The sequence below is a fragment of the Rutilus rutilus genome (genome assembly GCF_951802725.1).
Source record: "Rutilus rutilus genome assembly, chromosome: 12".
In the NCBI taxonomy this organism is placed as follows: domain Eukaryota; kingdom Metazoa; phylum Chordata; class Actinopteri; order Cypriniformes; family Leuciscidae; genus Rutilus; species Rutilus rutilus.
Genome location: NC_140217.1, coordinates 12,996,421 through 13,023,819, shown reverse-complemented (window position 1 = coordinate 13,023,819; position 27,399 = coordinate 12,996,421). Strand labels below are relative to the sequence as shown.

Genomic DNA, 27,399 nt, shown 5'->3' with positions numbered 1-27,399 from the left:
CTGTACAAATGCTATGCACACTAAATGTAATGTTAAGGGTAACAGGCTAGTGACATCACAACACAGAGTATCACAAAATCAGCATCTGGAATTATCCATATTATCTCATTTCATTTCATCAACAAGGCTAGATTGTAGTTGCTTAAGTTTGACACTAGCCACAGCCTCAAACTGATGCGCATTGCAAATTGGAATGCTTAACACAACATCCATGACACAAGACTCGAACAAAAATAAAATTTCACCGACTGTATAAAAAAAAAAAAAAATGAATGTAATATTAAATTAAAAACATTTCAGAAATCTTTATTTTTTTGACATAATATGTAGAACAAAATAACTTCTGATTCTATAACTTATTTTACATAAAGTATTACATAAGTTGTCAGTTAGTGCTTTACTCCGTATAATTCATGAGACAGAGAAGTGAAGTGAAAAAAAAAATCTTGAAAAAATCTGGGAAAATACAAATACTTATTTGAATAATGTTACATTGTGTGTGCACAATCAACGTTTACATTAAGGGCCCTATCTTGCACCCAGCGCAATTGACTTTGTACACCGACGCATGTATCATTCGTATTTTGCACCCGACGCACAGCGGATTTTTCCCTCCACAGACGCACGTCGGTAAATTAGGGAATGAACTTGCACTCCCGGGGGCGGTTCAGCGAAAAGAGGAGTCGTGTTCCAGCGTAAACGTTCCATGGGGCTATTTTGCAGTTCCAGAAAACAATTCTGCCACAGACCAGGAAAAACCTAGTCTAAAGTCAGTGGTGCGTTATTCAGATGCTATTTTAAGGGTGCATGCTTGGCCATAATGTAGCGTGTGCACAACGCGCATACACTTTGCTTGTCTCATCTACACAGACGCAGCAGTTGCCATTTTTGCAAAAAAATATTCCACACAAGGGAAATCATTGTGGTGTCCATGAAGATGTGAAAAAATAGGCATAAATCTAGCTTACACATTTACCTAAATTATTATACGCCAGTTTAACCGAAGCTAATTTGGGTGGGTTTCTCCCATCTCCATACAGTGTCATTTCTCTGTCTTTTCCGGCCCTGACGAGAACGTCAGTCTCCTCGACTGTGAACCGCTCCTGGCATGCGCATGGCAAATCCGCCGTTATAATAGCAAGCAGCTATGGAACAAGCGCGCCTGCTTTTAAAGGGAATGTGAGATGACGCTCTGATTGGTTTATTTCACGTTACGCCCAAACTGTGTTTTTATTTGGGCTAGTAAAATTCATTTCGGGCTACCAAAACCTGAACAGTGCCTGCCCGAAGGGCTACCAGTGATTTTGAAATTTTGTGAGCCCTGTATAATATTTTATGTTTAACACTAGAACTGCCATGGCGGTCATTTTGACTGTTTTGAATTTTATATCTGCAATAACTTTGTTGAAAAAATAAATACAATCCTGCTGGTACCTGACTTTTCCTAAAAGTGTCTGTATTTTCATTTAAAATGTTTTTTCATATAAATTACACATAAGGCAAAAAAACAAATTAACATATTTACCTATTTCGGCCATAGACGGTCATATTGACCGCACTGAATTTCGCGGTATTATTATAGGCTATACCAATATACACAACAATAAAATGTGGTAAAAAAAAACACTAAACATATTCAACAACAAATCATTTAAATGTAATGATATTCAGAACAGAACAAGAATGAAAAAAATAACTATAAACATGCCAAAATGAAATACTTTATAAGCGAAAGTGAAAGTAAACTGCGTTAGGCTCACGTAACTCTCTAATTAGAATCAAAATGTTTCAACATTTGCGATGTATTTGGATGGTAAACTATTCTTTATTATAGGCTTTGTACTTCACTCACGTTCCAATATCGACAGAAAAAATCATCCTCTTCACATGGGCAAAATGGTACGAATTGTACTAGGCTACTGACAAACAGAGCAGTGGAATTTTTATATGTTAGGTTGACTATTTTATTATTATATTTTATTATGGCTATAATGAACAGGCTGCAATGTCAAGATTGCAATGCTGGAATATGGTGTGTGTGTGTGTGTGTGTGTGTGTGTGTGTGTGTGTGTCAGCGGGCGCGGGCGCGGGCGCGGGCGCGATCTAACAGTGGAAACATGAAAACATAGGCTACTCCGTCGTTTTGTTCAGGACATCTACGGATATTATTTATTTATAAATGTATAATTAAACTTGTTTAAATGTACAGTTTGGTGTTGTTTTGTTTTTAAAAGACAGCCTGATACAATAAATGCATTAATCTCTCAATTGGGTATTTATCATTAAAGATTTAGAGTTTGGAATCTAGCGCTCAAAATGACCGCCTGCGGCAGTTCTAGTAGTTATGGAATTCTGGCACTTCTAGTGTTGAAAAGGAAAAACATTTTTTTTAAATAAAAAGTAAACAGTTCTAATGTTATTTAGATTTTTAGAATTTATAATTTGACAACAAACATCTAAATTTTTTTTTTTGAGGAAATAAAATCCTTTAAATCTGCCAATTCAGTTTGTGCTGTGTCACAGTATGTAGATGTCTGTTTTCTCCATATTAGGATTTTTCCACCTAACACTTTTGGTGGTCCAGCTGTGAAATTACAGAGGGCCAAGCCGATCAACAATTTCTTAATTCACTTGCGCTATTTTTTTCTGCATGTTGTGTGCAGGGCTCTGTGTTGTACAGGAATGGATGTGTCAAAAAGGACAGATAACGAATATGAAGAACAGAGATATGCAACAGCATTAACATGTTTTACACTATTGTATCTTTGGTCATGGAAAAACAGCGAAACTCACCTGTGACATGCATTTTGTCTCCGATCACCTCAATCTTCATGTAAAGACGCCCTCGTCTCTCTTTGAAGTCCATTCCACAAAGGCTTGGAACATTCATCACACACTGCTTATGGACGTTCATATCACAGGCTGTGAACACATTATATCTTGCATGTAACATTTTAACATTTATTTTAAAGTATAAAATATTCCAACAATTAATCAAATGATTACTGCATATACTGCATATCGATATAGTTATGGGCTACATCTAAAATAACTTCTTAAATGATCTTAAATCGCTTCCTCTGAGCTAAAATGTTTAGTATTGTACTTACAATCACATTTCATTCCTTGGTGTAAGAGCCCATATAGAAGAGATCCACAGTGGTCACAGAACGTGGGACTGCCATAAGTGTGGATCTTAAATTTGTGCTTACTCCTAGGGTCCTACACAGATTAAAAAGACACAGAAAGAGAGAGAGAATAAGTCAGGAGATTAAGTCTGAGAATCAACAGAAACTAGATAAACCATTCTATTTCTGACGTACTACAGTATCTCACAAAAGTGAGTACACCCCTCACATTTTAGCAAACATTTTAGTATATCTACTCAAGGGACAATACAATATAAATTAAACTTGGATATATTTTAGAGTAGTCAATGTGCTGCTTGTATAGCAGTATATATTTACTGTAAATCTAGGCTGAAACTGAGTTACAGTACAGTGGCCAGGGTCATACAGAGGTTTTCCAAGACAGGTTCCACTCGTAACAGGCCTCACAAGGGTCAATAATAAAAGAAGTTGAGTCCTCGTGCTGTGCGTCAGGTGCAGAAGCTGGCTTAAAAAAATAGACACATGAGTGCTGCCAGCATTGCTTTAGATGTTGCAGAAGCGGAAGGTCAGCTTGTTAGTGTTCAGACCATACGCCGCACACTGCTACAAGTCGGTTTGCATGGCTGTTGTCCCAGAAGGAAGCCTCTTCTGAAGCTGGTTCACAAGAAAGCCTGCAGACAGTTTGCTGAAAGCAACCTGTCAAAGAGCATGAATTACTGGAACCATGTCCTGTGGTCTGATGAGACTAAGATAAACTTGTTTGGCTCAGATGGTGTCCAGAATGTGTGGCAATGCCCTGGTGAGGAGTACCAAGAAAACTGTGTCTTTCCTACAGTCAAGCATGGTGGTGGTAGCATCATGGTCTGGGGCTGCATGAGTGCTGCTGGTACTGCGGAGCTGCGCTTCATTGAGGGAAACATGGATTCCAATATGTACTGTGACATTATGGAGGAGTGGAAGAGGGTTCCAGTAACAACCTGTGCAGCTCTGGTGAATTCCATGGCCTGGAGGATTAAGGCAGTGCTAGATAACAATGGTGCTCACAAAAAATATTGACACTTTGGACACAGTTTTGAGATGTTCACTTAGGGTGTACTCACTTTTGTTGCCAGCTATTTTGACAATAATGGCTGTATGTTGAGTTATTTTCAGAGGACAGTAAATATACACTGCTATACAAGCAGCACAATGACTAATCTAAAATATATCCAAGTTTCATTTCTATAGTATTGTCCCTTGAGAAGACATACTAAAATTTTTGCTGAAATGTGAGGGGTGTACTCACTTTTGTAAGATACTGTATTCATGTTTGCGCTGCTTCCGAAATATATTCCTTTTATATGTTCCTATTATTCTGCTAAACTTTTTTTGTGTTCCACAAAAGAACAAAAATCATACCGGTTTAGAAAGGGATGAGGGTGAGTAAATTATGACAGAATTTTCATTCCCTTTCAGTCAGTCACGTTCAAGGTTACGTTGATGACTGAGTCATCTGAGTCGTCTCACTTGGGAGCCCAATCACCTTCTGGTAGTAAGAAAATGGGCTAATGAAGATTGGCGAGTAAGATTTGCATGACAAGCCACTCCAAGCCGGACATATACGGCTATTTAAGATGGCCGGCAACTCACTCATTCAGCTCATTCAACATTCAGGTTGTTTTTACAGCACTCTGCCAATCTGCCTTCACTTGAGAGGAGAAGTTCAATGTTTGGAGATAAGGTGCATTCAGTTGTGTTTTTGCCCCATGATTGCACAGTGCAGCGATCTCACCCCTGGGTGCTTCAACAGAAATAAGCAGTTTCCCTAAAAGAGCAAAGCACAGGTATCATTGTGTCTTTTTCAAGATGGCATTTCACCTGCGTGTTTCTGGATGCGGTAGCTTCCTGTCCCTGTCTGTTCTCACTGTGGGAACATGACATTGTGATGTTAACCCCCTGAGGTCGGCAAACGCGCCGGCACATTTTGCTGGATTTTCTTCACATAGTAGCACAATAAACTTAAATTACTCTGTCATTTATGGTCATACAGAAAAAAGAAAAATGAAAAAAGAATCTGTGATATGTCTACTTTTGTATGTCCACTTACAATCAAATCAAAACATTGTGCTTTTGTAAAATAAAGAAAATAAACTTTTGTTATTATTATTTTATGCAGCACTGCACGTAGCCTATGCCTACAAGGCACAACAAACCTGTTCATTATATATTGTTGGAAACATTTGTGTGTGTGTGTGTGTGTGTGTGTGTGTGTGTGTGTGTATTCTGTTAATTTTAAAAAGCAGTTTTAACCAGAAAAATCTAAAATCTATTCCCAAAATCATGCAGCATCACTATGGTCACAGGTTTTTTTTTTTTTTTTTTTTTTACAGGACCAGATGCCCCGGATGAGTCCTGCTGACTTCAACATTCACATGAGTCTCTGTACATGAACATGGTAAAGTGAAAATCAAACACCTTGGAAATGAAAGGTATGTACAATGTTTTTAGGAATGGTACAAAGGTCTCTGTCTTTGGATCATTGTTTTCAATAATGTGCTTTTTTGTCATTTGTTGTGTATCTTTGGATTATGTTGTGTTGTAAATAAATCCAAACAATCTAAAAGCCATTCTTTTTTAAATCTCCTCATTCTTCGTGCAAGGTTGCTCAGAATGATAGGGCCTGATAGCTCCTAATAGGGCCATTAGGGGAGTGTCTTTGTCTTTCTCAGGTGTGAAAAGCCATACATATTCAGGATGTGTTTACGCCTACTCGCATAAAGCTTTCTTACACAAAACACCTCTTACAAATTTTAAATCAATATATTGTCTTATCTGAATGAGCAGTCAGGATGATTTTCACATAGTTTTGGAGCAAACATTCTAGGCTACATGATACAATTTTCAAAAGTCTTGTGAAGAAATAATCAGTATGGGTTTCATGGCCTTATTTCAGTGACAATTTTTTTTTTTGTATTTTCACAAACCACGCATAAATGTCATTATCTCAAAACTACAAACTTTTACATACATGCTGCTGATATATTATTGTAGCAGAGTTTGTGCTAAATACAGTGTAATCAGACTTTAGCCATGACAATGTCACAAGTAACAGAAATAAGCACAAATGTCAGAGCATGTCAGAACACCTCCAGGGCCCAGAAAACACCTCAGACCCCAGAGGGTTAACTCTTTTGGGTCACCTCACAAGGGTCAATAATAAAAGAAGTTGAGTCCTCGTGCTGTGCGTCAGGTGCAGAAGCTGGCTTAAAAAAATAGACACATGAGTGCTGCCAGCATTGCTTTAGATGTTGCAGAAGCGGAAGGTCAGCTTGTTAGTGTTCAGACCATACGCCGCACACTGCTACAAGTCGGTTTGCATGGCTGTTGTCCCAGAAGGAAGCCTCTTCTGAAGCTGGTTCACAAGAAAGCCTGCAGACAGTTTGCTGAAAGCAACCTGTCAAAGAGCATGAATTACTGGAACCATGTCCTGTGGTCTGATGAGACTAAGATAAACTTGTTTGGCTCAGATGGTGTCCAGAATGTGTGGCAATGCCCTGGTGAGGAGTACCAAGAAAACTGTGTCTTTCCTACAGTCAAGCATGGTGGTGGTAGCATCATGGTCTGGGGTTGCATGAGTGCTGCTGGTACTGCGGAGCTGCGCTTCATTGAGGGAAACATGGATTCCAATATGTACTGTGACATTATGGAGGAGTGGAAGAGGGTTCCAGTAACAACCTGTGCAGCTCTGGTGAATTCCATGGCCTGGAGGATTAAGGCAGTGCTAGATAACAATGGTGCTCACACAAAATATTGACACTTTGGACACAGTTTTGAGATGTTCACTTAGGGTGTACTCACTTTTGTTGCCAGCTATTTTGACAATAATGGCTGTATGTTGAGTTATTTTCAGAGGACAGTAAATATACACTGCTATACAAGCAGCACAATGACTAATCTAAAATATATCCAAGTTTCATTTCTATAGTATTGTCCCTTGAGAAGACATACTAAAATGTTTGCTGAAATGTGAGGGGTGTACTCACTTTTGTAAGATACTGTATTCATGTTTGCGCTGCTTCCGAAATATATTCCTTTTATATGTTCCTATTATTCTGCTAAACTTTTTTTGTGTTCCACAAAAGAACAAAAATCATACCGGTTTAGAAAGGGATGAGGGTGAGTAAATTATGACAGAATTTTCATTCCCTTTCAGTCAGTCACGTTCAAGGTTACGTTGATGACTGAGTCATCTGAGTCGTCTCACTTGGGAGCCCAATCACCTTCTGGTAGTAAGAAAATGGGCTAATGAAGATTGGCGAGTAAGATTTGCATGACAAGCCACTCCAAGCCGGACATATACGGCTATTTAAGATGGCCGGCAACTCACTCATTCAGCTCATTCAACATTCAGGTTGTTTTTACAGCACTCTGCCAATCTGCCTTCACTTGAGAGGAGAAGTTCAATGTTTGGAGATAAGGTGCATTCAGTTGTGTTTTTGCCCCATGATTGCACAGTGCAGCGATCTCACCCCTGGGTGCTTCAACAGAAATAAGCAGTTTCCCTAAAAGAGCAAAGCACAGGTATCATTGTGTCTTTTTCAAGATGGCATTTCACCTGCGTGTTTCTGGATGCGGTAGCTTCCTGTCCCTGTCTGTTCTCACTGTGGGAACATGACATTGTGATGTTAACCCCCTGAGGTCGGCAAACGCGCCGGCACATTTTGCTGGATTTTCTTCACATAGTAGCACAATAAACTTAAATTACTCTGTCATTTATGGTCATACAGAAAAAAGAAAAATGAAAAAAGAATCTGTGATATGTCTACTTTTGTATGTCCACTTACAATCAAATCAAAACATTGTGCTTTTGTAAAATAAAGAAAATAAACAGAGTGTGCTTTCACGTCTATAAACTGAAACAAAACTCAGCGAATATGTGTCACACATTTATGAGCCATATATCTTTATAAACATTTAAGTGTGTACTTTTAAATGATTGGATTCAAACTGAAAAAAAAATATTCTCTGTTTAAGTAATTTGTATAAAACCAACAAGATGTCCAGTATCTCAAACCCTTGCTCATTACTTTTAATTTGACCACGCCCACGCGCGCAAAAGAGATTCACATGCAAATCTCCACATGGAACGCGATCGCGCTCGTTACCTCAAAAGCAAAGCACCAAACTTCACAAGTCTCTGCTTTTTGTCGAGTTTGGAAGACACGCCGTGAGCTTACATTGGATTTACCTCAGAAGAAGAAGAACGCGATTTGAAGACAAGAAAGATGTAAGGTAAGAAATTCTTAATTATTAGTTTATGTTATTGTTGCATAAACTTCACATTGCAGTTGAACTGTTGCTAGATATATCGTGAATATTATAATATTTAGACCCGTGTTTACTGTTAAATACTGTGTTTGTGGATATCTGCTCAAACGTAGATATGTATAATATGGTAACCATAATGTTTCATATTTTCTAGCGCGCTATGCGTTTGAATGTGGAGCGCGCTGTGCGTTTGAAAAGCAAAACGCACCAAACACTAGGCTTCATGTTTTTACTCTAATCTCATTTCATATCATCATAACGAATGGAAACATTTGAAGTAACATATGATAATCAATATATTTTTATCTAGCGTAGTTGGTACTCTGAAATGTTGCTTTTGAAAGATTTATAGGCTGCTATAAGTTATTAGGGGCCAAGCACAGAATGTGCGTAGGCACCTATTGTATCTGTTGGCGTACCAAAAATAAGTCTTCTTTTTCTTCCGCTCTGGGAGTCTATGGCAGCCCATAGAACCGCTTGCGGGAAAGTTATGAAATTTGGCACACTGATAGAGGGCAGACTGAACAGTCACCATAGCAAATTTGGAGTCTCCAACTCATTCCCTCTAGCGCCACCAGCTGTCCAAATTTGCACTCATGTTTATGCTAATAACTTTTGAACCACAAGGGCTAGAAACAAAATTCCCATTTCTTCTGATTCAAGACGATTCGATCGCACCCTATGACGTCATTTTCCGTCATGGAAATTTGTCCGCCATTTTGAATTTTTCGAAAAATCTACTTTTTCGAACTCCTCCTAGGCCGTTGCTCCGATTTTCATGAAAATTGAACCAGATCATCTACAGACCATGCCGACAAAAAGTTATGGAATTCAAATTGATTCGCTTAGCAATTTTCGAAAAAACCCACAAACAAATTTTAAGTAGCGCTTGCGAAACCAGACGTAAGGCTGTATCTCCGCAACGCTTTATTGGATTCAGACCAAACTTGGCACATGTCATCAAAAGCATGACCTGAGGCTACATGCTGCGTTTCGGCGCAGCGCCACCTACTGGTCCGGAGATATGAAAAATGGCTATTTTTGCTTATAACTTCTGAATAGTTTGCCCAAAAATCATCAAATTGGTCTCGATAGATTCAGGCCAACATGCTGAGTCGACTGATATCCAATTTTACCATATCGGCCATTTTGGCTGTCGGCCATTTTGAATTTTGTGCTAAAATGCTGTATTTTAAGAACGCATGAATGGATTGTTACGAAACATGGTGTGGCTCATCAGCATGATGCCCTGAAGGAGCGTGAGAAGTTTCGAAACAGCGCCACCTTGTGGTCAAAAGTTATAACAACATTTCCAAAAAGGCTAATAACCTTTGAATACATCTGCCTATTGAAATGCCACTGGTCTTAATAGATTCCCTGGGTCACGCTGAGAACATAGATACCAAGTTTGCCATATTTGGCCGAACTTCCTGTCCGCCATCTTGATTTTCAATCAAAACCTACTTTTTCGAACTCCTCCTAGACCGTTTGTCCGATTTTCACCAAAATCGAATCGTATCATCTCCACACTGTACCGACAAAAAGTTATGGAATTCGTGTTGATTCGTCAAACCGTTCTCGAATACCGCGCAAACAAATTTTACGTTGTGCCACAGCTACAGATTTAGTGCAAAAGTACTAAATCGCCCATAACTCCCAGACCATTTGTCCTAGACTCAAGTGTCTTACACCACTGTGATCCCTGGCTCAAGGCGGACAAAATGGCTATCTCCGATTTTGATTTAGGCAGGGGGAATATTTTGCTATGTCGAATTTTGTCCAAAACCTACCTTTGCGAACTAGTCCCTGGTTTTTCGCCCGATTGGAACCAAACCAGTCTAGGACAATTCTCTGGACTCTCTAGATCAATAATTGTCGAAAAAAAGTTGAACTTTTGCATTTGGGTGGCTGTAACAGGGTCATTTAGAAAAGGGGCGTGGCAAAATACACTAAAAAGCCTATAAATCCCAATTGAAAACTCAGAACTTCACCAAAATTGATGAGCATATGTGTCAGAACATGGTGAGGAAGCATGCAGAGTTTGATGGAGATCGGACCATAGGTGGCGCTATAACTGGCAAAAAGCCTTCATTCTTATTAGGGGTTCAAGCATGAAATGCTGAAACCCTATTGTAATTGTAAGGATTCGTAAAACGCATCGTGCAGGCCAAACCGTAAGGCCTAGAGACGTGAAACCTGGCCAGATGGTAGGCCTCAATTTGGGGACAACCTATCAGAGTATGACCCCGATTGGCCCATAGGTGGCGCTACAGCAAGCAAAAGTTCAAAATTGCTCATAACTCTTAGACCGTTTGTCCCAGGATCAAGTGTCTTATATCGTTGGAATCCTTGGCTCAAGGCGGACAAAATGGCTATCTCCGATTTTGATTAGGCAGGGGAAATTTTTTGCTATGTCGAATTTTGTCCAAAACCTACCTTTGCGAACTAGTCCCTGGTTTTTCGCCCGATTGGAACCAAACCAGTCTAGGACAATTCTCTGGACTCTCTAGATCAATAATTGTCGAAAAAAAGTTGAACTTTTGCATTTGGGTGGCTGTAACAGGGTCATTTAGAAAAGGGGCGTGGCAAAATACACTAAAAAGCCTATAAATCCCAAATGAAAACTCAGAACATCACGAAAATCGCTGAGCATATGTGTCATGACATGGTGAACAAGCGTGCCGAGTTTCATGCAGATCGGACTATAGGTGGCGCTATAAATGGCAAAAAGGTTCCCTTATTATTAGGGGCCAAGCACAGAATGTGCGTAGGCACCTATTGTATCTGTTGGCGTACCAAAAATAAGTCTTCTTTTTCTTCCGCTCTGGGAGTCTATGGCAGCCCATAGAACCGCTTGCGGGAAAGTTATGAAATTTGGCACACTGATAGAGGGCAGACTGAACAGTCACCATAGCAAATTTGGAGTCTCCAACTCATTCCCTCTAGCGCCACCAGCTGTCCAAATTTGCACTCATGTTTATGCTAATAACTTTTGAACCACAAGGGCTAGAAACAAAATTCCCATTTCTTCTGATTCCCTAGCTCAAGATGATTCGATCGCACCCTATGACGTCATTTTCCGTCATGGAAATTTGTCCGCCATTTTGAATTTTTCGAAAAATCTACTTTTTCGAACTCCTCCTAGGCCGTTGCTCCGATTTTCATGAAAATTGAACCAGATCATCTACAGACCATGCCGACAAAAAGTTATGGAATTCAAGTTGATTCGCTTAGCAATTTTCGAAAAAACCCACAAACAAATTTTAAGTAGCGCTTGCGAAACCAGACGTAAGGCTGTATCTCCGCAACGCTTTATTGGATTCAGACCAAACTTGGCACATGTCATCACAAGCATGACCTGAGGCTACATGCTGCGTTTCGGCGCAGCGCCACCTACTGGTCCGGAGATATGAAAAATGGCTATTTTTGCTTACAACTTCTGAATAGTTTGCCCAAAAATCATCAAATTGGTCTCGTTAGATTCAGGCCAACACGCTGAGTCGACTGATATCCAATTTTACCATATCGGCCATTTTGGCTGTCGGCCATTTTGAATTTTGTGCTAAAATGCTGTATTTTAAGAATGCATGAATGGATTGTTACGAAACATGGTATGGCTCATCAGCACGATGCCCTGAAGGAGCGTGAGAAGTTTCGAAACAGCGCCACGTAGTGGTGAATTTTTTTCTTCAAATGCTTATAACTTTGGGTGTGGTCGACTTATTTTCACGAAACTCATCTCTTTAGACTCCTGAATCCTTGCCGAGTCCAACGATACCAAACATGCTAGATTTCGCTTTATGGTTTGTGTAGCGTTGTTATTTAGCGCTTAAAAAACATTTGGCTATATCTTCGAAACCGCTAGTCCGATCGAGACGAAACCACCGTCAGAAGTTTGGAAACATAGGTCGATAGCTGCACACCAATGCCCAAATGCGAAAATATTGATAGTAAGGGGTAGTAAAATTCAATCAAAGTCATGTGTCAGTCATTTTTTACGTGTTTTTTCATATAAATGTGTATAATTCCGAAGCGAATTGAGATATTTTCACCAAAATCGACACACATATGTATGGGCTCACTCTGAGGACACACAAAAAAAATGGTGGGACTCAGCCTTTTGGTGGCGCTATAAAAGAACAAAACATGAAATTCCCATTGACTTCAATACAGTTTTGTGAAATAAAATGCTATACTAAACAAATGCATTGGTGTAATATTACGAAACTCAGAATGTGCCATCAGCACCATCCCCTGAAAGTACTCAAAATATTTCGAGACAGCGTCACCTAGTGGTCAAAAGATATAACAAAATTTCCAAAACTGCTATTAACTTTTGAATACATTGGCCTATTGTAATGCAACTGGTCTTAATAGATTCCTTGGGTCAAGCTGAGAACAAAGATACCAAGTTTTCCTTATTTGGCCAAACTTCCTGTCCGCCATCTTGATTTTCATTCAAAACCTACTTTTTCGAACTCCTCCTAGACCGTTTGTCCGATTTTCACCAAAATCGAATCGTATCATCTCCAGACCGTGCCGACTCAAAGTTATGGATTTCGTGTCGATTGACAAAACCGTTTTCGTATACCGCAGCAGCAAAGTTTAGGCATGATGCCAAAAGGACTATTCAGGCTTTATCTCTGCAATGGCTTGACATATTAACACCAAACTTTGTTTGTCTCATTGTCACTTCACTCTGACCACATCACATCAGTTTTGTGACTGCGCCACCTATTGGTCAAAAGTGATAATCCATTAAATCATATTTTTAATTACTCTTTATATGATTTTTCAGCAATTTCACCTAAAATCTTCTTTAAATGTCTTTAATTGCTGATTGTTGCAGTTGATCTGACACTTTCAGCAATGTTGGCATGTCTTGTCTTCTTATTCTGCTTGGCCCCGGTAATGGCTGCTTGCAGCTATATTTGTTATTATTATTTTATGCAGCACTGCACGTAGCCTATGCCTACAAGGCACAACAAACCTGTTCATTATATATTGTTGGAAACATTTGTGTGTGTGTGTGTGTGTGTGTGTGTGTGTGTGTGTGTGTGTGTGTGTGTATTCTGTTAATTTTAAAAAGCAGTTTTAACCAGAAAAATCTAAAATCTATTCCCAAAATCATGCAGCATCACTATGGTCACAGTTTTTTTTTTTTTTTTTTTTTTTACAGGACCAGATGCCCCGGATGAGTCCTGCTGACTTCAACATTCACATGAGTCTCTGTACATGAACATGGTAAAGTGAAAATCAAACACCTTGGAAATGAAAGGTATGTACAATGTTTTTAGGAATGGTACAAAGGTCTCTGTCTTTGGATCATTGTTTTCAATAATGTGCTTTTTTGTCATTTGTTGTGTATCTTTGGATTATGTTGTGTTGTAAATAAATCCAAACAATCTAAAAGCCATTCTTTTTTAAATCTCCTCATTCTTCGTGCAAGGTTGCTCAGAATGATAGGGCCTGATAGCTACTAATAGGGCCATTAGGGGAGTGTCTTTGTCTTTCTCAGGTGTGAAAAGCCATACATATTCAGGATGTGTTTACGCCTACTCGCATAAAGCTTTCTTACACAAAACACCTCTTACAAATTTTAAATCAATATATTGTCTTATCTGAATGAGCAGTCAGGATGATTTTCACATAGTTTTGGAGCAAACATTCTAGGCTAGGGCTGGGCGATATGGAGCAAAAAATATATCTCGATATATTTTGCTATATCTCGATATACGATATATATCTCGATATCTTTACAGGAAAAATAACCCCCCAAAAACTACTGCAAAAATATGCCAAATACCACAAAGTCTTTTTTTTTATTGAAATGCAAATAGGTAGGCAGTTCATGTAGGAACAAAGTGCTTCTGTGACATTTAAAAAAAAAAAAAGTCCTGTATACTAAAATAATAATTTAACTGAAAAATAAAGGAAAAAAAAAAATATTGCACTATTTTTAATAAACCTGTATAGAAATACCATTACTAATTTTGGCAAAAAAAAAAAAAAAAAATGCCATATACCCCCAAAAAACTGCACAACTGTAGAGTAAAACTGCACTTGTAGATTAAAAGTGATAAAAATGCATCTAAAAACTGACATGATTGTTACAAAATCACACTGTCTGGGGCCTCTGGAGAACTCAGAACAACTGCTAGCATAAAGTTTAAGGTAAAAATAACTGCCATTAAATTATAGTATCTTACTACTATGCAATTAGATAAACTGTTCATTCATTACATCACTTTACCTCTGTCTTTATCCACCTTTATCCTCTTCTCTTCTTTTTGGCTCTGTATCTATAGCAGAATAGGTAGGCTAATGCTAATTTATAATGTGTCATGTAAATTCGGCCATCCGTCACAATCAGGAAACTTTCACCGTGTCTAGACCTGGCGCGAGCTGCCAGGCCCGTTTCTACAGGGGAGCATGTTAAGTGTGAGTGTGTTAAGCGCCCTAAAACAAAAGCAATGCGGCGAGAGGCGACGCTACACAACAAATTACGAACAACAACTGATCGCGCGCGCGCTGTTTCTGACGCACTTCAAGCACTCGCTAGGCGGGGAAAGATTGATCATGTGCGTGACCGGACTCGGGGGACTTGGTTGGTTGAATCATTTAACTTGAATGAGACAACCATAGACTGTAAAAAAATAGGAGACAACACGCGAGGGGAGGGGGAACAAAAGCAGAGGAGGGCGGGGGCGAGCACAGCACAGAGAAGGCAAACAAGCAAAGTGGCGAAATCAGAATTAAATATAAACAATATATCGATATATACGATATGTCAAAATCCATATCGAGTTAAAAAAAAATCTCGAGATATCGTAAATATCGAGATATCGCCCACCCCTATTCTAGGCTACATGATACAATTTTCAAAAGTCTTGTGAAGAAATAATCAGTATGGGTTTCATGGCCTTATTTCAGTGACAATTTTTTTTTTTGTATTTTCACAAACCACGCATAAATGTCATTATCTCAAAACTACAAACTTTTACATACATGCTGCTGATATATTATTGTAGCAGAGTTTGTGCTAAATACAGTGTAATCAGACTTTAGCCATGACAATGTCACAAGTAACAGAAATAAGCACAAATGTCAGAGCATGTCAGAACACCTCCAGGGCCCAGAAAACACCTCAGACCCCAGAGGGTTAAGATTGAGCCTCCAATACCTTGATAAAGGTGGAGTCCCCTCCGTTCCTCCCCGTGCTGGTCTCTCTGCACCACAGAGAACCACTTCGGTTAATAGGCAGGATGATCTGCGGATTATAGTGGGAGCTCTCCTATCAGGCCAGTTCCAATGGGCTTCCCACTCCTCCCACACAGGCTGTGAAGCTTTCTGATGAGTCTGCGGGTCCTTCGCATGTAGGAATTTGCCCAGAAGTTCTCTGCATTACAGAAGCAGACGGAGGCGATCAAGCACACCTTACCCCACCAGGATTCTGCTGGTACCAGACCGCCGAGGTCTGCCCATCCACCTGCCCGCCACCAAGGGCGTCCCCCTGCGGCGTCTACATCTGCTCCTGTGTGGCCCAAGCAGCACTCCCGAGCAACTTCGAGCAACCCGCAGGAAGACGACGCATCTCAGCCGCCGTTTAACCCTCCAAGCAGTCGTCGAAGCAACATCCGTGAGACAGGTGACCCAGAGATGGAGGGAACTACTGTTTTCCAGGAGGAGGGCTCGGTGGAGAATCTTTTGTTTTTGAAAAAAGTTTATTTCTGTTCTGCCGAAATTTCAATAAAAGATGTTTCCTCAATCTCTGGGTCACATGAGGTGCAATGTGAGAGGAGATCACTGCACTTCCTCACTCTCGACCCCCTCTTCTCTCGCCACAGTGCAGGACTTTGCAGTTTGAGGCCGTGATGCCGCCTCAAGCATCTCCAGCCAAACCTTTGACACTTCCGTAAAACCAGGTAAGAGTCACACCACACTCACTGCATCACCTAGCTGCCTATCTGTAGTTCTACATCTGTAGTTCCACTGGTGCCACTTGCAGTGTCTGGGGGTTTGGCTAGTGCTTCCCAGCCCGTCTCAGTGGCTCATCCGACTCGGTCATGCAATTCAGTTCGCACTGCGCCTCACAAGGTTCAGCGGTGTCCTGTTTACCTCAGTGGCAGACAAAGATGCCCCTGTCCTGCGTGAGGACATTGCGGTCCTGCTGGCAAAGGACACAATAAAGCCGGTCCCTCCAGCTGAGATGAAGTCAGGGTTTTACAGCCCATACTTCATTGTACCCAAGAAAGGTGGTGGGTTATGGCCAATGTTGGATCTGCATGTCTTAAACCGGACCCATCACAAGCTCCCGTTCAAGACGTTAATGCAGAAAAAAATCCTCACGTGCGTTCACCCTCAACATTGGTTTGCAGCAATCAGCCTGAAGAACTCGTACTTCCATGTTTTGATTTTGCCTCAACACAGACCGTTCCTACTGTTTGCTTTCGAGGGTCGGGCATACCAATACAAGGTCCTCCCATTCGGGCTGTTCCTGTCTCCCTGCATTTTTACAAAGGTCACAGAGGCTTCCTTTGCCCCACCAAGGGAAGTGGGTATTCACATTCTAATTTGCAATCTCGACAACTGGCTCATTCTAGCTCACTCTCGAGATCAGTTGTGCAAACACATAAACCTGGTGCTAAGGCAACTCAGCCATCTGGGGCATCAGGTCAGCTGGAGAGAGAGCAAACTTTCCCCTGTGCAGAGTATCCCTTTTCTCGGTATGGAGTTTGATTCGGTCAATATGATGGTGCATCTCACAAACGAGCGAGCTCAGTCAGTGCTGAACTCTCCAAATGAATTCAAGAACAGGACAGCGGTTCCACTGAAACAATTTCAGAGGCTCCTGGGGCATATGACATCCGCAGCTGTGGTCATAACACTTGGATTGATGCTTATGAGACCGCTTCAGCACTGGCTACATGGCATGGCGCTCCAGCACACATCGGTGATCATCACACCGGTCTGTCAAGTAAAGTCAAGTGACATTTATTTATATAGCGCTTTTTAAAATACAGATAGTTTCAAAGCAGCTTCACAGAGATAACAGGAATATAATGCAAAAAAGTTTGTTCCCAGAAGAAAATAGGGTTTCAGTGATGTTTCATTTTTGTTCTAAAAAGTTATTAATTTAGTTAATTTATATATAGCCACTCTGGAGTAAACCGTGATGTCATCGTCCAGCTCGGTTCAGTTCTTGTGTCAATGCAGGCAGATCAATATTATTGGTGAATATTAAATTAAATGTTAAATTTAATTCCCCAACTAAGCAAGCCAAGCCAATGGCAACAAAGGTGGAAAAAAGCGATGTTCTGTCACCACACTTTCAGCCCATGCCTTCCTACGGGCCGGAGTGCCCTTAGAACAAGTGTCCAGGCACGTTGTTGTCACGACAGATGCCTCAAGAATAGGCTTGGGTGCCATATGTAACGAGCACGCCGCCTTGGGCTCCTGGACAGGACCTCGACTGCAGTGGCATATTAACTGTCTCGAGTTACTAGCTGTACTGCTGGCCCTGTGCCGGTTTCGACTGTTGCTGCAGGACAAGCACGTATTGGTCCGAGCGGTGCCCTTGAGCCATTACAGTCAACCAAGCTTAAGATCCCTGTCCCTTAAGATAGTGCTCACGTCCATTAAGAGGGTGGGGGACCTGCAGGCATTTTCGGTCACTTGGAGTGTTGCCTCCCCACCTGGCGAACCCTGAGTTGAGTTTCCTCCGAGCATCCTTTGGCAGTCAGACGCAGCAGAGGCGTCCGATGCCAGGCCCAGTACTTGAGATGCATGTTGGTCAGCCCCTGTGCTGGGCTAGATGTCCCTATATTGTGATTCCCTCTTGGGAACTGTGGGAAGAATACCAAATGTGTATTCTTCCATGGTATGGTTTCCCTGTCTGCAAACCAGTGTCTTTCCCTGGGCAGATTCTGCTCTGCCCTGTCCCAGTGTCTGTAGTGGTTCCATCCTTGTCTAGGAAGGACCAACCGCAGAGATCTTACATATGTAACACTGCCCCATGGGTCAGACCATATGTGTATTTCCACACACTCCTCCCTATGGATTGGATGTGGTCTCCGTAGCGTCCCTTTCAATCTGGACTCAGCACGCTTTCCCAGTTTTGTCCAACCAGTCATGGCTGAATAGGGTAAAACACAAAGGAACATCAGCTATCGACCTTCCCCTTGGAAAGTACTGTCCTTCCGTGCCACCAGGTACGGAGGTCTGTCTGTCTGTTAACAGGTTATCCAGTTTCCATAGGGACCCCATAACTTCAGTCTTTTTGAAGAAACATCAAACGTGACTGACTGAAAGGGAACGCCTTGGTTACTATTATAACCCTTGTTCCCGTAAAGGAGGGAACGGAGTCGTTACGTCCCGTCCTTCCTCAACCCTGTACCACATGCTGAACTCCTCAGCACAAACCTGAGTTGCAGGCCACTTTTTATACCCATATGTCCAGGGGAGTGGTTTGCCATGCAAATCTCACTCACCATTGACCCGTTTCCTTACTACCCGAAGGTGATTGGGCTCCAAGTGAGACCTCATAACGTCAGTCATCGACGTAATGTATCCATTCCCTCCTTCAGGGAACAAGCGTTACAATATAAACCGAGACGTTTTTTACTATAGTCCACATTTATTTTAGAATCTTCCTGTGACTGAGGATTACTTTCTTTTTTGCACTTTACTTTTGAGATAAAATAGATTTAATTAATTAAATTGGGACTACACAACAACTATAACATCAGCATATCATCAACAAATAATTACCACAAATACATTTAGTCATTTATACATACATACACTTATACATATATATATATATATATATATATATATATATATATATATATATATATATATATATATGTTAGGGGTGTAACATTACACATTTCGGTAAGTGTCTTTCGGTTCAGTATACGTGTACCGACGAATACAGAGTTGTAGCCCATTAACCACTTTTAACCACCATTAACCACCAATAATCGCAATAAGCTCTGTGTTTTGTTACTTTCGATAATAAACAAAGTCTCATCTCTCAAATTTTTTTTTCCATTTTATCACGAAATTCAAACAATAAATGCAATTTTGATGTTCTTTGATGTGCCGTGACAGATCACTGTATAGATGCCTCAGTTCAAACTGCAGCGTGGAGCGCGAGATAACGCAATAACCCCTACTCTTTAATGCTAGTTACAAAATAAACATGAATGAACATTTGAAGGTATGTTGAAAGATACAGTACTTACTGAAAGGTACCTTATGTAATCGCTCAATCAGTGTTTCAACCGGGGAAAGACGTCAATAAAACAGCTTGTAAACAATATGTCACGTAGCATCTACATTTATCTCAGGCAGTGTCCACAGCTTGTTAGTTCGCTAGAGAAATTAACTCTTTCACTAAACATATGCACTATATTAGCCTATGTATTGATTATATTTTACTTAAACTGTCTTGATTATTTAATGCATGTTTAAATAAATCTGTCATGAAAACAAGTTATGATGGCCACTGTGTAAATGAATATATTTTAACATCATTTTATAATTAGATTTAGATGTTAATGCAAAAACTGCCTTGTATACAATTTACATATTTACAATTTTTATGTGAGTGTTGATTATAATATCTAAAAATAAATAGCAACTAAATGTAATAGTTTGGGCTCTGTTGTTAATTATAACCTTTAATATTATAGAAATGTGTAAGTAAGTTTAATTTTCTCCCTGCTGCTGTACCTGCTGTATCGAATATATATATATACCATATATTATATTATAAATATATGCCATATATTATGCCATATGGCATATCATATAATTGCACATAAAACATTACAGTTTATGGGCCCTATTTTAACGATCTGAAACGCAAGTGTCAAAGCGCAAAGCGCAAGTAACTTTGTGGGCGGGTCTCGGCGCTGTTGCTATTTTCCCGGCGGGATAAATGACTCTTGCGCCGGGCGCAAATCTAAAAGGGGTTGGTCTGAAGTAGCTTCATTATTCATAGGTGTGGTTTGGGCGTAACGTGAAATAAACCAATCAGAGCATCATCTCACATTCCCTTTAAGAGCAGACGCACTTTTTCCTTGGCGTATTGCTATTATAACGGCGGATTTGCCAGGCGCGCGTCAAGAGCGGTTCACAGCCGAGGAGAGCAACGCTCTCGTCACGGCCGTAAAAGAGAGAGAAGTGACATTGGGGATGGGAGAAACACACCCAAATTAGCTTCGGCTAAACAGGCATATAATAATGTGGGTAAATGTGTAAGCTAGATGTATGCTTTTATAATAAATTATTATATTTATAATAAATTATCTATCTATCTATCTATCTATCTATCTATCTATCTATCTATCTATCTATCTATCTATCTATCTATCTATCTATCTATCGTTTGTAATAATATGATTTGCAAAAATGAAAACTGCTGCTTCTGTGTAGATTAGAGAATCACAGTGTATGAGCGTTTGTGCACTCTATACATTATGGTCAAGCATGCGCCCTTAAAATAGCATAATGAACAACGCGCAATGCGCCACTGACTTTAGACTAGGTTTTTTCTGGCCAGTGGCGCAATTGTTTTATAGAACAGTAAAATAGCACCAAGGAACGTTTGCGCCAAAACACGCCTCCTTTTTTGCGCTGAACCGCCCAGAGAGCGCAAGTTCATTCCCTAGTTTAGCGACGTGCTTCTGTGGAGGGAAAAGCGCGCTTTGCGCGGGTGCAAAATAGGAATGAAACATGCGTCGGTGTACAAAGTCAATTGCGCTGGGTGCAAGATAGGGCCCTATATGTGTTATTTTCCACCTTTGTAAAATGTCTGGGAAAAAAATCAGTTGTGGCACAATCAAGCAAAACACCTTTGCTTTTGAAGACACAGAGCTGCAGTGGGAAAATTTGTGATTTTTTTTGCCTTAAATTCTTTGCATTGATCATGGGGTTTTAATTATAGCAACACATTATAGAGAGGGAAGGAGAATGTCTAATCCAGCGGGGCCTCAGACATAACGTAAGAAAAGATGGGATTAATTTCAGAGGCCTGACCATAGCCAAACATTAAAGACACTCCCTCACTTCAGAAAACCATCCATTATTAAAAATGAATGAATATTTCATGAATGGTTGAATATAATTAGCTATAATGGCTTACTACAACATTTAACACTTGCATCTATGTTGAAATCATTTATACAGAAATCATTATAATGATATAATATGGCCATTAAAATCCAACTAAAATCAAAATAGCCATTAAAAATTGAATAGAATGAAAGCCTCATGCCTTCTGAAACTATTGTGCTTTCTCCATATCATCCAATTTTCAGATAGGAAAAACTACAAAGTGTGAGTACCGTTGTCAGTAATGGCCTAGATCAGTTTCCTATACTGGGGTTTGCTAAGCCTTGCAGGTTTGTGAGGGATCTTCAGTGGGTTTGTGAGTTGATTTAAAGCCAACAATTAATTATATCAAATGTAAAATTAAGATAAATAAATGGGGCTGTATTACAATTGCAATATAAATTAGTGTGCATGCCCAAAGAAGAGCAATGACAGTCGCCTTGGTTTTAGTGTAAAAAAAAGCTTAAATATTATGTGGTTTTTCACTAAAACAGTTTGAAGGAAAATAATCAGTGAGCTGAATGCAAATGTATCTTATATTCTTGGTGCTTTATTAAGCCTTAAAGTAAATCACAATGTACTGCCATTGTACTGCATTAACCCAACTGTTTTGGAGAAAGCAAAAAAAAAAAAAAAAAAACATGACAAGACCATCCATGGCATCAAAATCTAATCCACCATACACTGGGCATTACAAGGACATGAAGCTAAAGAAGATTATAATGATTAAAAAAAAAAAACTCTCATCTTTTTTTTTTTCTTTTTTTCTTCTAAACATATAGTTCAGTTGATTCTACATAATCACATAAAAACAGCACACAAACCAAGTGAAAAATGGGACAGTGTGATTATTGAAATGTTCTTTTCATGTATTGTCTAATTTCTGTATTTGATATCTGAGAGGTGACTGCAGGTCTAGTCTATCTAGGAATACAGTAACAGTGCTTGCTTATTTAGCCCGGCTTCCAGAAATGAAATATGGATTTGTGTTGTTGAGAAAGGTCTTCAACGAATTAAAGCAAATTATGTAGGGGGCACAAAGTTAAAACCAAGACCAAGAACAATGTAACACAAACATGTTAGATTTAAACTGAAATGAATCTAAACAGTTAGAACATTTCAGTGAAATAGAATATTTGCTCATAAAGCAAAATTCTAAAAAGCTTTCTTAATTCAGAATGAAGTTACAGATTTAATGATCTGGATCACTGGATCCATTATGAACTATTCCGCATTGCCAACAAATAGAGGCAGGACATGTTATGTCCATCAGTTAATTCTGGAAAAATAGGATTTTAGGATAGGTAATTAATGATTAAATGGCATATCAGCAGCTAAAGCTATTATCATGGCAACAGCTGGGTGAGAGTTAATTTTAAAATAATGACATTGTTTGAAACAAGATAATACAATTATTGATATTTGTGTTAAGGATAAAAATGAAAAGAATTTTAGAACTTTTTTGGTTAGATTTTATTACACAGATCCTTAAATAGATCTTACTAAGTAAAACAATCGCCTGCTTGAATTAAAAGCTAGTAAAATAAGGTTAAGAAAAATGGTTAATCAGCAGTATCAGCCTGTTAAAGGTCTAATAGATCAATGAGATTCAAAATCCAGAGAAAGATGATACTTAAACTTGACTCAAGGTCTACTAAAGTTTAAAGGCAATGTACTATGGTATGTTTAGTTGTTACTAAAGATAGAATGTTGGGAAGAAGATGAAGGAGATGAGAAGATGGTATGTGTATGTGGAAGATGGTATGTGATGTGGTAATATTGGAAACAGGTGGTATTTTAATTACAACTTGGAATGCTGATTGAAGGAATATTTGACAAGTATTGTAAAGTAAAAGATGGAACATGGTATGATTAGAGATATCAGGTGGTATTAAAGTCACTGACTTATAATGGGATGATTTAGTAAAGGTAAATTAGATTGCAGGTATGGAAAATTGATTAGAATAATTTAATTTAATAATGGTCGTGTTTTGGTTACGACCAGATAGGGGAACTGTCGTGGAGATTTTAAACTGTATATTAAACTAACCATGTTTATAACATCTAACCTTATTTAACATCTAACATTGGAACAGGATGTACTGTACGAAACCAATGGAAAACTTGTGTCTTTGACTGTGTGCGTATGTATGTAAAAATAACTTAGTTTTGGGAAATGAAACTAGACAGTCTGTTAGAATCTTGTGATTACAGATGAAGTCACCGCAAGATCAGAGTTTGCTTTACCTAGTAACAGAGGGGTTTGCATATGAAGAACCAATCAAATAGTGGGGATATTATGTAATGCAGCCTGACATTATGTCATACCTCTATACTATAAAAACTGTTGTATATGTGTTTTACGGCGGGATTCTCAATGGAATTTGCAAGAGATCCTCCGGCCTTGATTCTTCTTGGGAGAGTTCTCTGAGAACTGCTCGAAGACTCTCCCGGCCGTTATTAAAGCATTTAAAGGACAATTGCAGGTCTGTTTGTCAATTTATTCCTGCGCAGGAAGCTAGTTTAGGTAGGAAGCTAGTTTAGGTAGTTTAGGGAAAGAAAAGCTGGTGATCTATAGAGTGGGGACGTGAAGAACGGGAACCAATAAATGGAGCCAGGTAGTCCGGTGATCTATAGAGTGGGGACGTCAGGGACGGGAACCAATAGATAGAGCCGGATAGTTAGGTTAAGGGAAAATTCCTTTACACTGACAAGAACAAGATATATGATCAAGTCAAATCTGAAATTCCTCCCATCCACAAAGCTTTGTTACTTTTGATATGAAACAGTCTCAGATTTTAAATTCTATCTATGGAGTAAAAACATAATTATGTAATTATAAAGTTAGTATTATAACCTTATCATTTAAACTTCCTTAAGTGTAATTTAAGTGTTTGTATACAAACTAATTTTAACCTTCAATATTATGGTAATGTAGTACCAACTGACTTCCTGTATAATTTACAGCATTAGTTTTGAAAGATTTTTTTTTCCTTGAGAAAATTTGCCATGTGCTGTACCTGATATATATCCAGAACAATCTGTATCGAATCAAACTTAATCGGAATCTAATCGAAAGCTTATAAATCAAAATTGAATCGAAAATGTAAAATTTGTGTCAATACCCAGGCCTAGTATGTATACCCACCCAGAATAACCCTTACCAACTGGTAATGAGTCATTAATAAGACTCCAAGTGGTGCTCAAGCACCTGCCCTTTTTGAATTTTATATTTGTTTTTATTTAAATTTGGCCCATGGCATCAGTTCTCAATTAAGTGTGTGTGTGTGTGTGTGTTACATGTCTGTCTGTTTCTGGACCTTCTGTGTTCATTGTGTTCAGTTTCCCGCCACTCCTTGTTTCCATGAACGCCATCCTCATTAGTTAATTTAGTTCAGCTGTGTCTGTGTGTGTATATATATATTTGTGTGTGTGTGTGTGTGTTTTGTCAATTTTAAATCGCAATTTTAACCAGAAAAATCTAAAATGTATTCCCAAAATCATGCAGCCTTAAGGCCTCATTATACTTCTGCGTCGGACCTACGCCGGAGCCTATACGCCGTAGGCAACGTGTTGGTTTTAATTTATACTTCTGTGTCGTTGTCCGCGTTGACGCGTACCTAGGGAGCGTGTGAAACACGAGGGAGGGGTTCTGGCAGACCAATCACAGCGCTTGTGTCCGCGTAGAATTGACGCGTTGTTACATTTTTGGAGAGGTGCACGTCAGGGTACGCCGTAGGGTACGCGCGCTACACACAGCCTACGACGTAGCTACGGCGGCAGTTCGACGCAGAAGCATAAAACAGGCTTTTTAGTTTCTCTTGATATCAGCATGCTCACAGTTGTTAAGGTTTTTTTTTTTTTTTTTTTACAGGGACCAGATGCCACTGATGAGTCCTTCTGATTTAAACATGCACAGGAGTCTCTGTACATGAACATGGTAAAATGAAAAATCAAACACCTTGGAAATGACAGGTATGTACTATGTTTCAGGAATGGCACAAAGGTATGTGACTGTTCAAGTCTCTGTCTTTAGATCATTGTGTTCAATAACATGTTTTTTGTCCTTCATTGTGTATCTTTGGATTATGTTGTGTTTTTAAATCTCTCCTCATTCTTTGTGCAAGGTTCCTCATAATGATAGGGCCTGATAGCACCTGATAGGGCCATTATGGGAGAGTCTTTGTCTTTCTCAGGTGTGAAACACATCAATATTCATGATGATTCACACGTCCTCGCATAAAGCTTTCTTACACAAAACATGTCTTACAAATTTTAAATCAATATATTGTTTTATCTGAATGAGTACGCAGGATGATTTTCACATAGTTTTGAAGCAAATATTCTAGGCTACGTGATACAATTTTCAAAAGTCTTGCGAAGAAATAATCAGTATGGGTTTCATGACCTTATTTCGGTGATCATTTTTAGTTTTTTAGTTTTTTCACAAACCACGCATAAACGTCATTATCTCAAAACTACAAACTTTTACATACATGCTGCTGACATATGTAGCAGAGTTTGTGCTAAATACAGTGTAATCAGACTTTAGCCATGCAAATGTCACAAGTAACAGAAATAAGCACAAATGTCAGAGCATGTCAAAACACCTCCAGGACCCAGAAAACACCTCAGACCCCAGAGGGTGAATGAAAGTGTAATTAGAGCCTCCTCTCATTTTGGAGAGTCTGCTCCTCAGAGCTCCACATAAATAGTAGTATTTTTACTAGGGATGTTCTAGTACCCAGTGAATTTAGGTCTCCCTTCATTTTAGAGAGTCAGTTTGTTGAGGCCTCCGCTCTCAGAGCTCCATTCAAACAGTACTTCTGAAGTCATAGGCTCGTTTTTTAGCCTTCTCGGCTAACTGTCTTTGAGGTAGAGTATGGTCAGGCCTCCTCTTACTTCGAGGGTCGTTATGCTGAGGTCTCCGCTCCCCTGAGCTCTGCATAGCTAGTAGTCCTTAGTATAGAGTGTAGTTTGGCCTCCTCTCACTTGGGAGAGTCATTCTGCTGAGGCCAGTGCTCTGTATAGACAGTGCCTTGAAGTTGTAAGCTCTTAAGAGCCTCCTCTGTTAACTGTCTTTAAGGTTGAGCATTTCTGCCTCTTGTTCTAAAGAGTCATCCTACTGAGTCCTTTGCTCCCCAGGGCTCTATCTAGAACTCTGCTCTCAGAGCCTCGTACAGATAGAAGTATTGGAGTTGTAGGCTCTTGGGGAGCCTCCTCTGTTAACTGTCTTTAGGGTTGAGTGTCGTTAGGCCCCCTCTTGTTATAGAGAGTTGTTCTGCTAAGGCCTCTGCTCTCCAGAACTCCGCACAAACAGTGTTATCAGTATGTTGGCTCTTTGGGAGCCTGTTGGATGAGACTGTCTCTGGTACAGTGTGTTGTTAGGCCTCCTCTCATTTTAGAGAGTTGTTTAGCTGAGGCCTCCGCTCCTACAGCTCCATCCAGACAGTTGCAATAAAGGTGTAGGCTCTTTTTGAAGCCTCCTAAGTTAACTGTATTTAGGGCTGAGGGTTGTTAGGCCTCCTCTCGTTCTAGAGAGTCATCCTGCTGGAGCCTCCACTCCCCAGGGCTCTTCACAGACAGTTTTGTCTAGGTGTATGGCTCTTTGGATAAGAGCCTTTTTGATAATACAGTATCTGGCATAGAGTGTGGTTAGGCCTTGTTACGTACGTGTTGCAATAGGGGTATATGTGGGTAGTTTGTTGTTGTTGTGTGTGTGTGTGTTTCAGTGTGTTCCTCTCGGTTTAGAAAGTCATTTTTGCTGAGGCTTACACTTTTTAAGCTCTGTTTTGTGCGTATGGTTTAGTGCTGTAGTACTCCCCTCATTTTTGAGGGTCATTACGTAGAGTTATTCACT

The 27,399-nt window shown here is 39.7% G+C and overlaps 1 protein-coding gene across 1 annotated transcript in view; it reads right to left on the bottom strand.

Moving 5' to 3' along the window:
- The window catches only part of prkcaa (protein kinase C, alpha, a), a 179,610-nt gene that overhangs the window by 67,610 nt on the left and 84,601 nt on the right, over positions 1-27,399 (bottom strand). Inside the window, exons 4-5 of the mRNA XM_084426094.1 lie at positions 3,111-3,222; positions 2,794-2,922 (exon numbers count right to left, since the gene is read on the bottom strand). Coding sequence (XP_084282220.1) covers positions 2,794-2,922; positions 3,111-3,222 — 241 coding nt within the window. The remainder of the gene's footprint in view (positions 1-2,793; positions 2,923-3,110; positions 3,223-27,399) is intronic.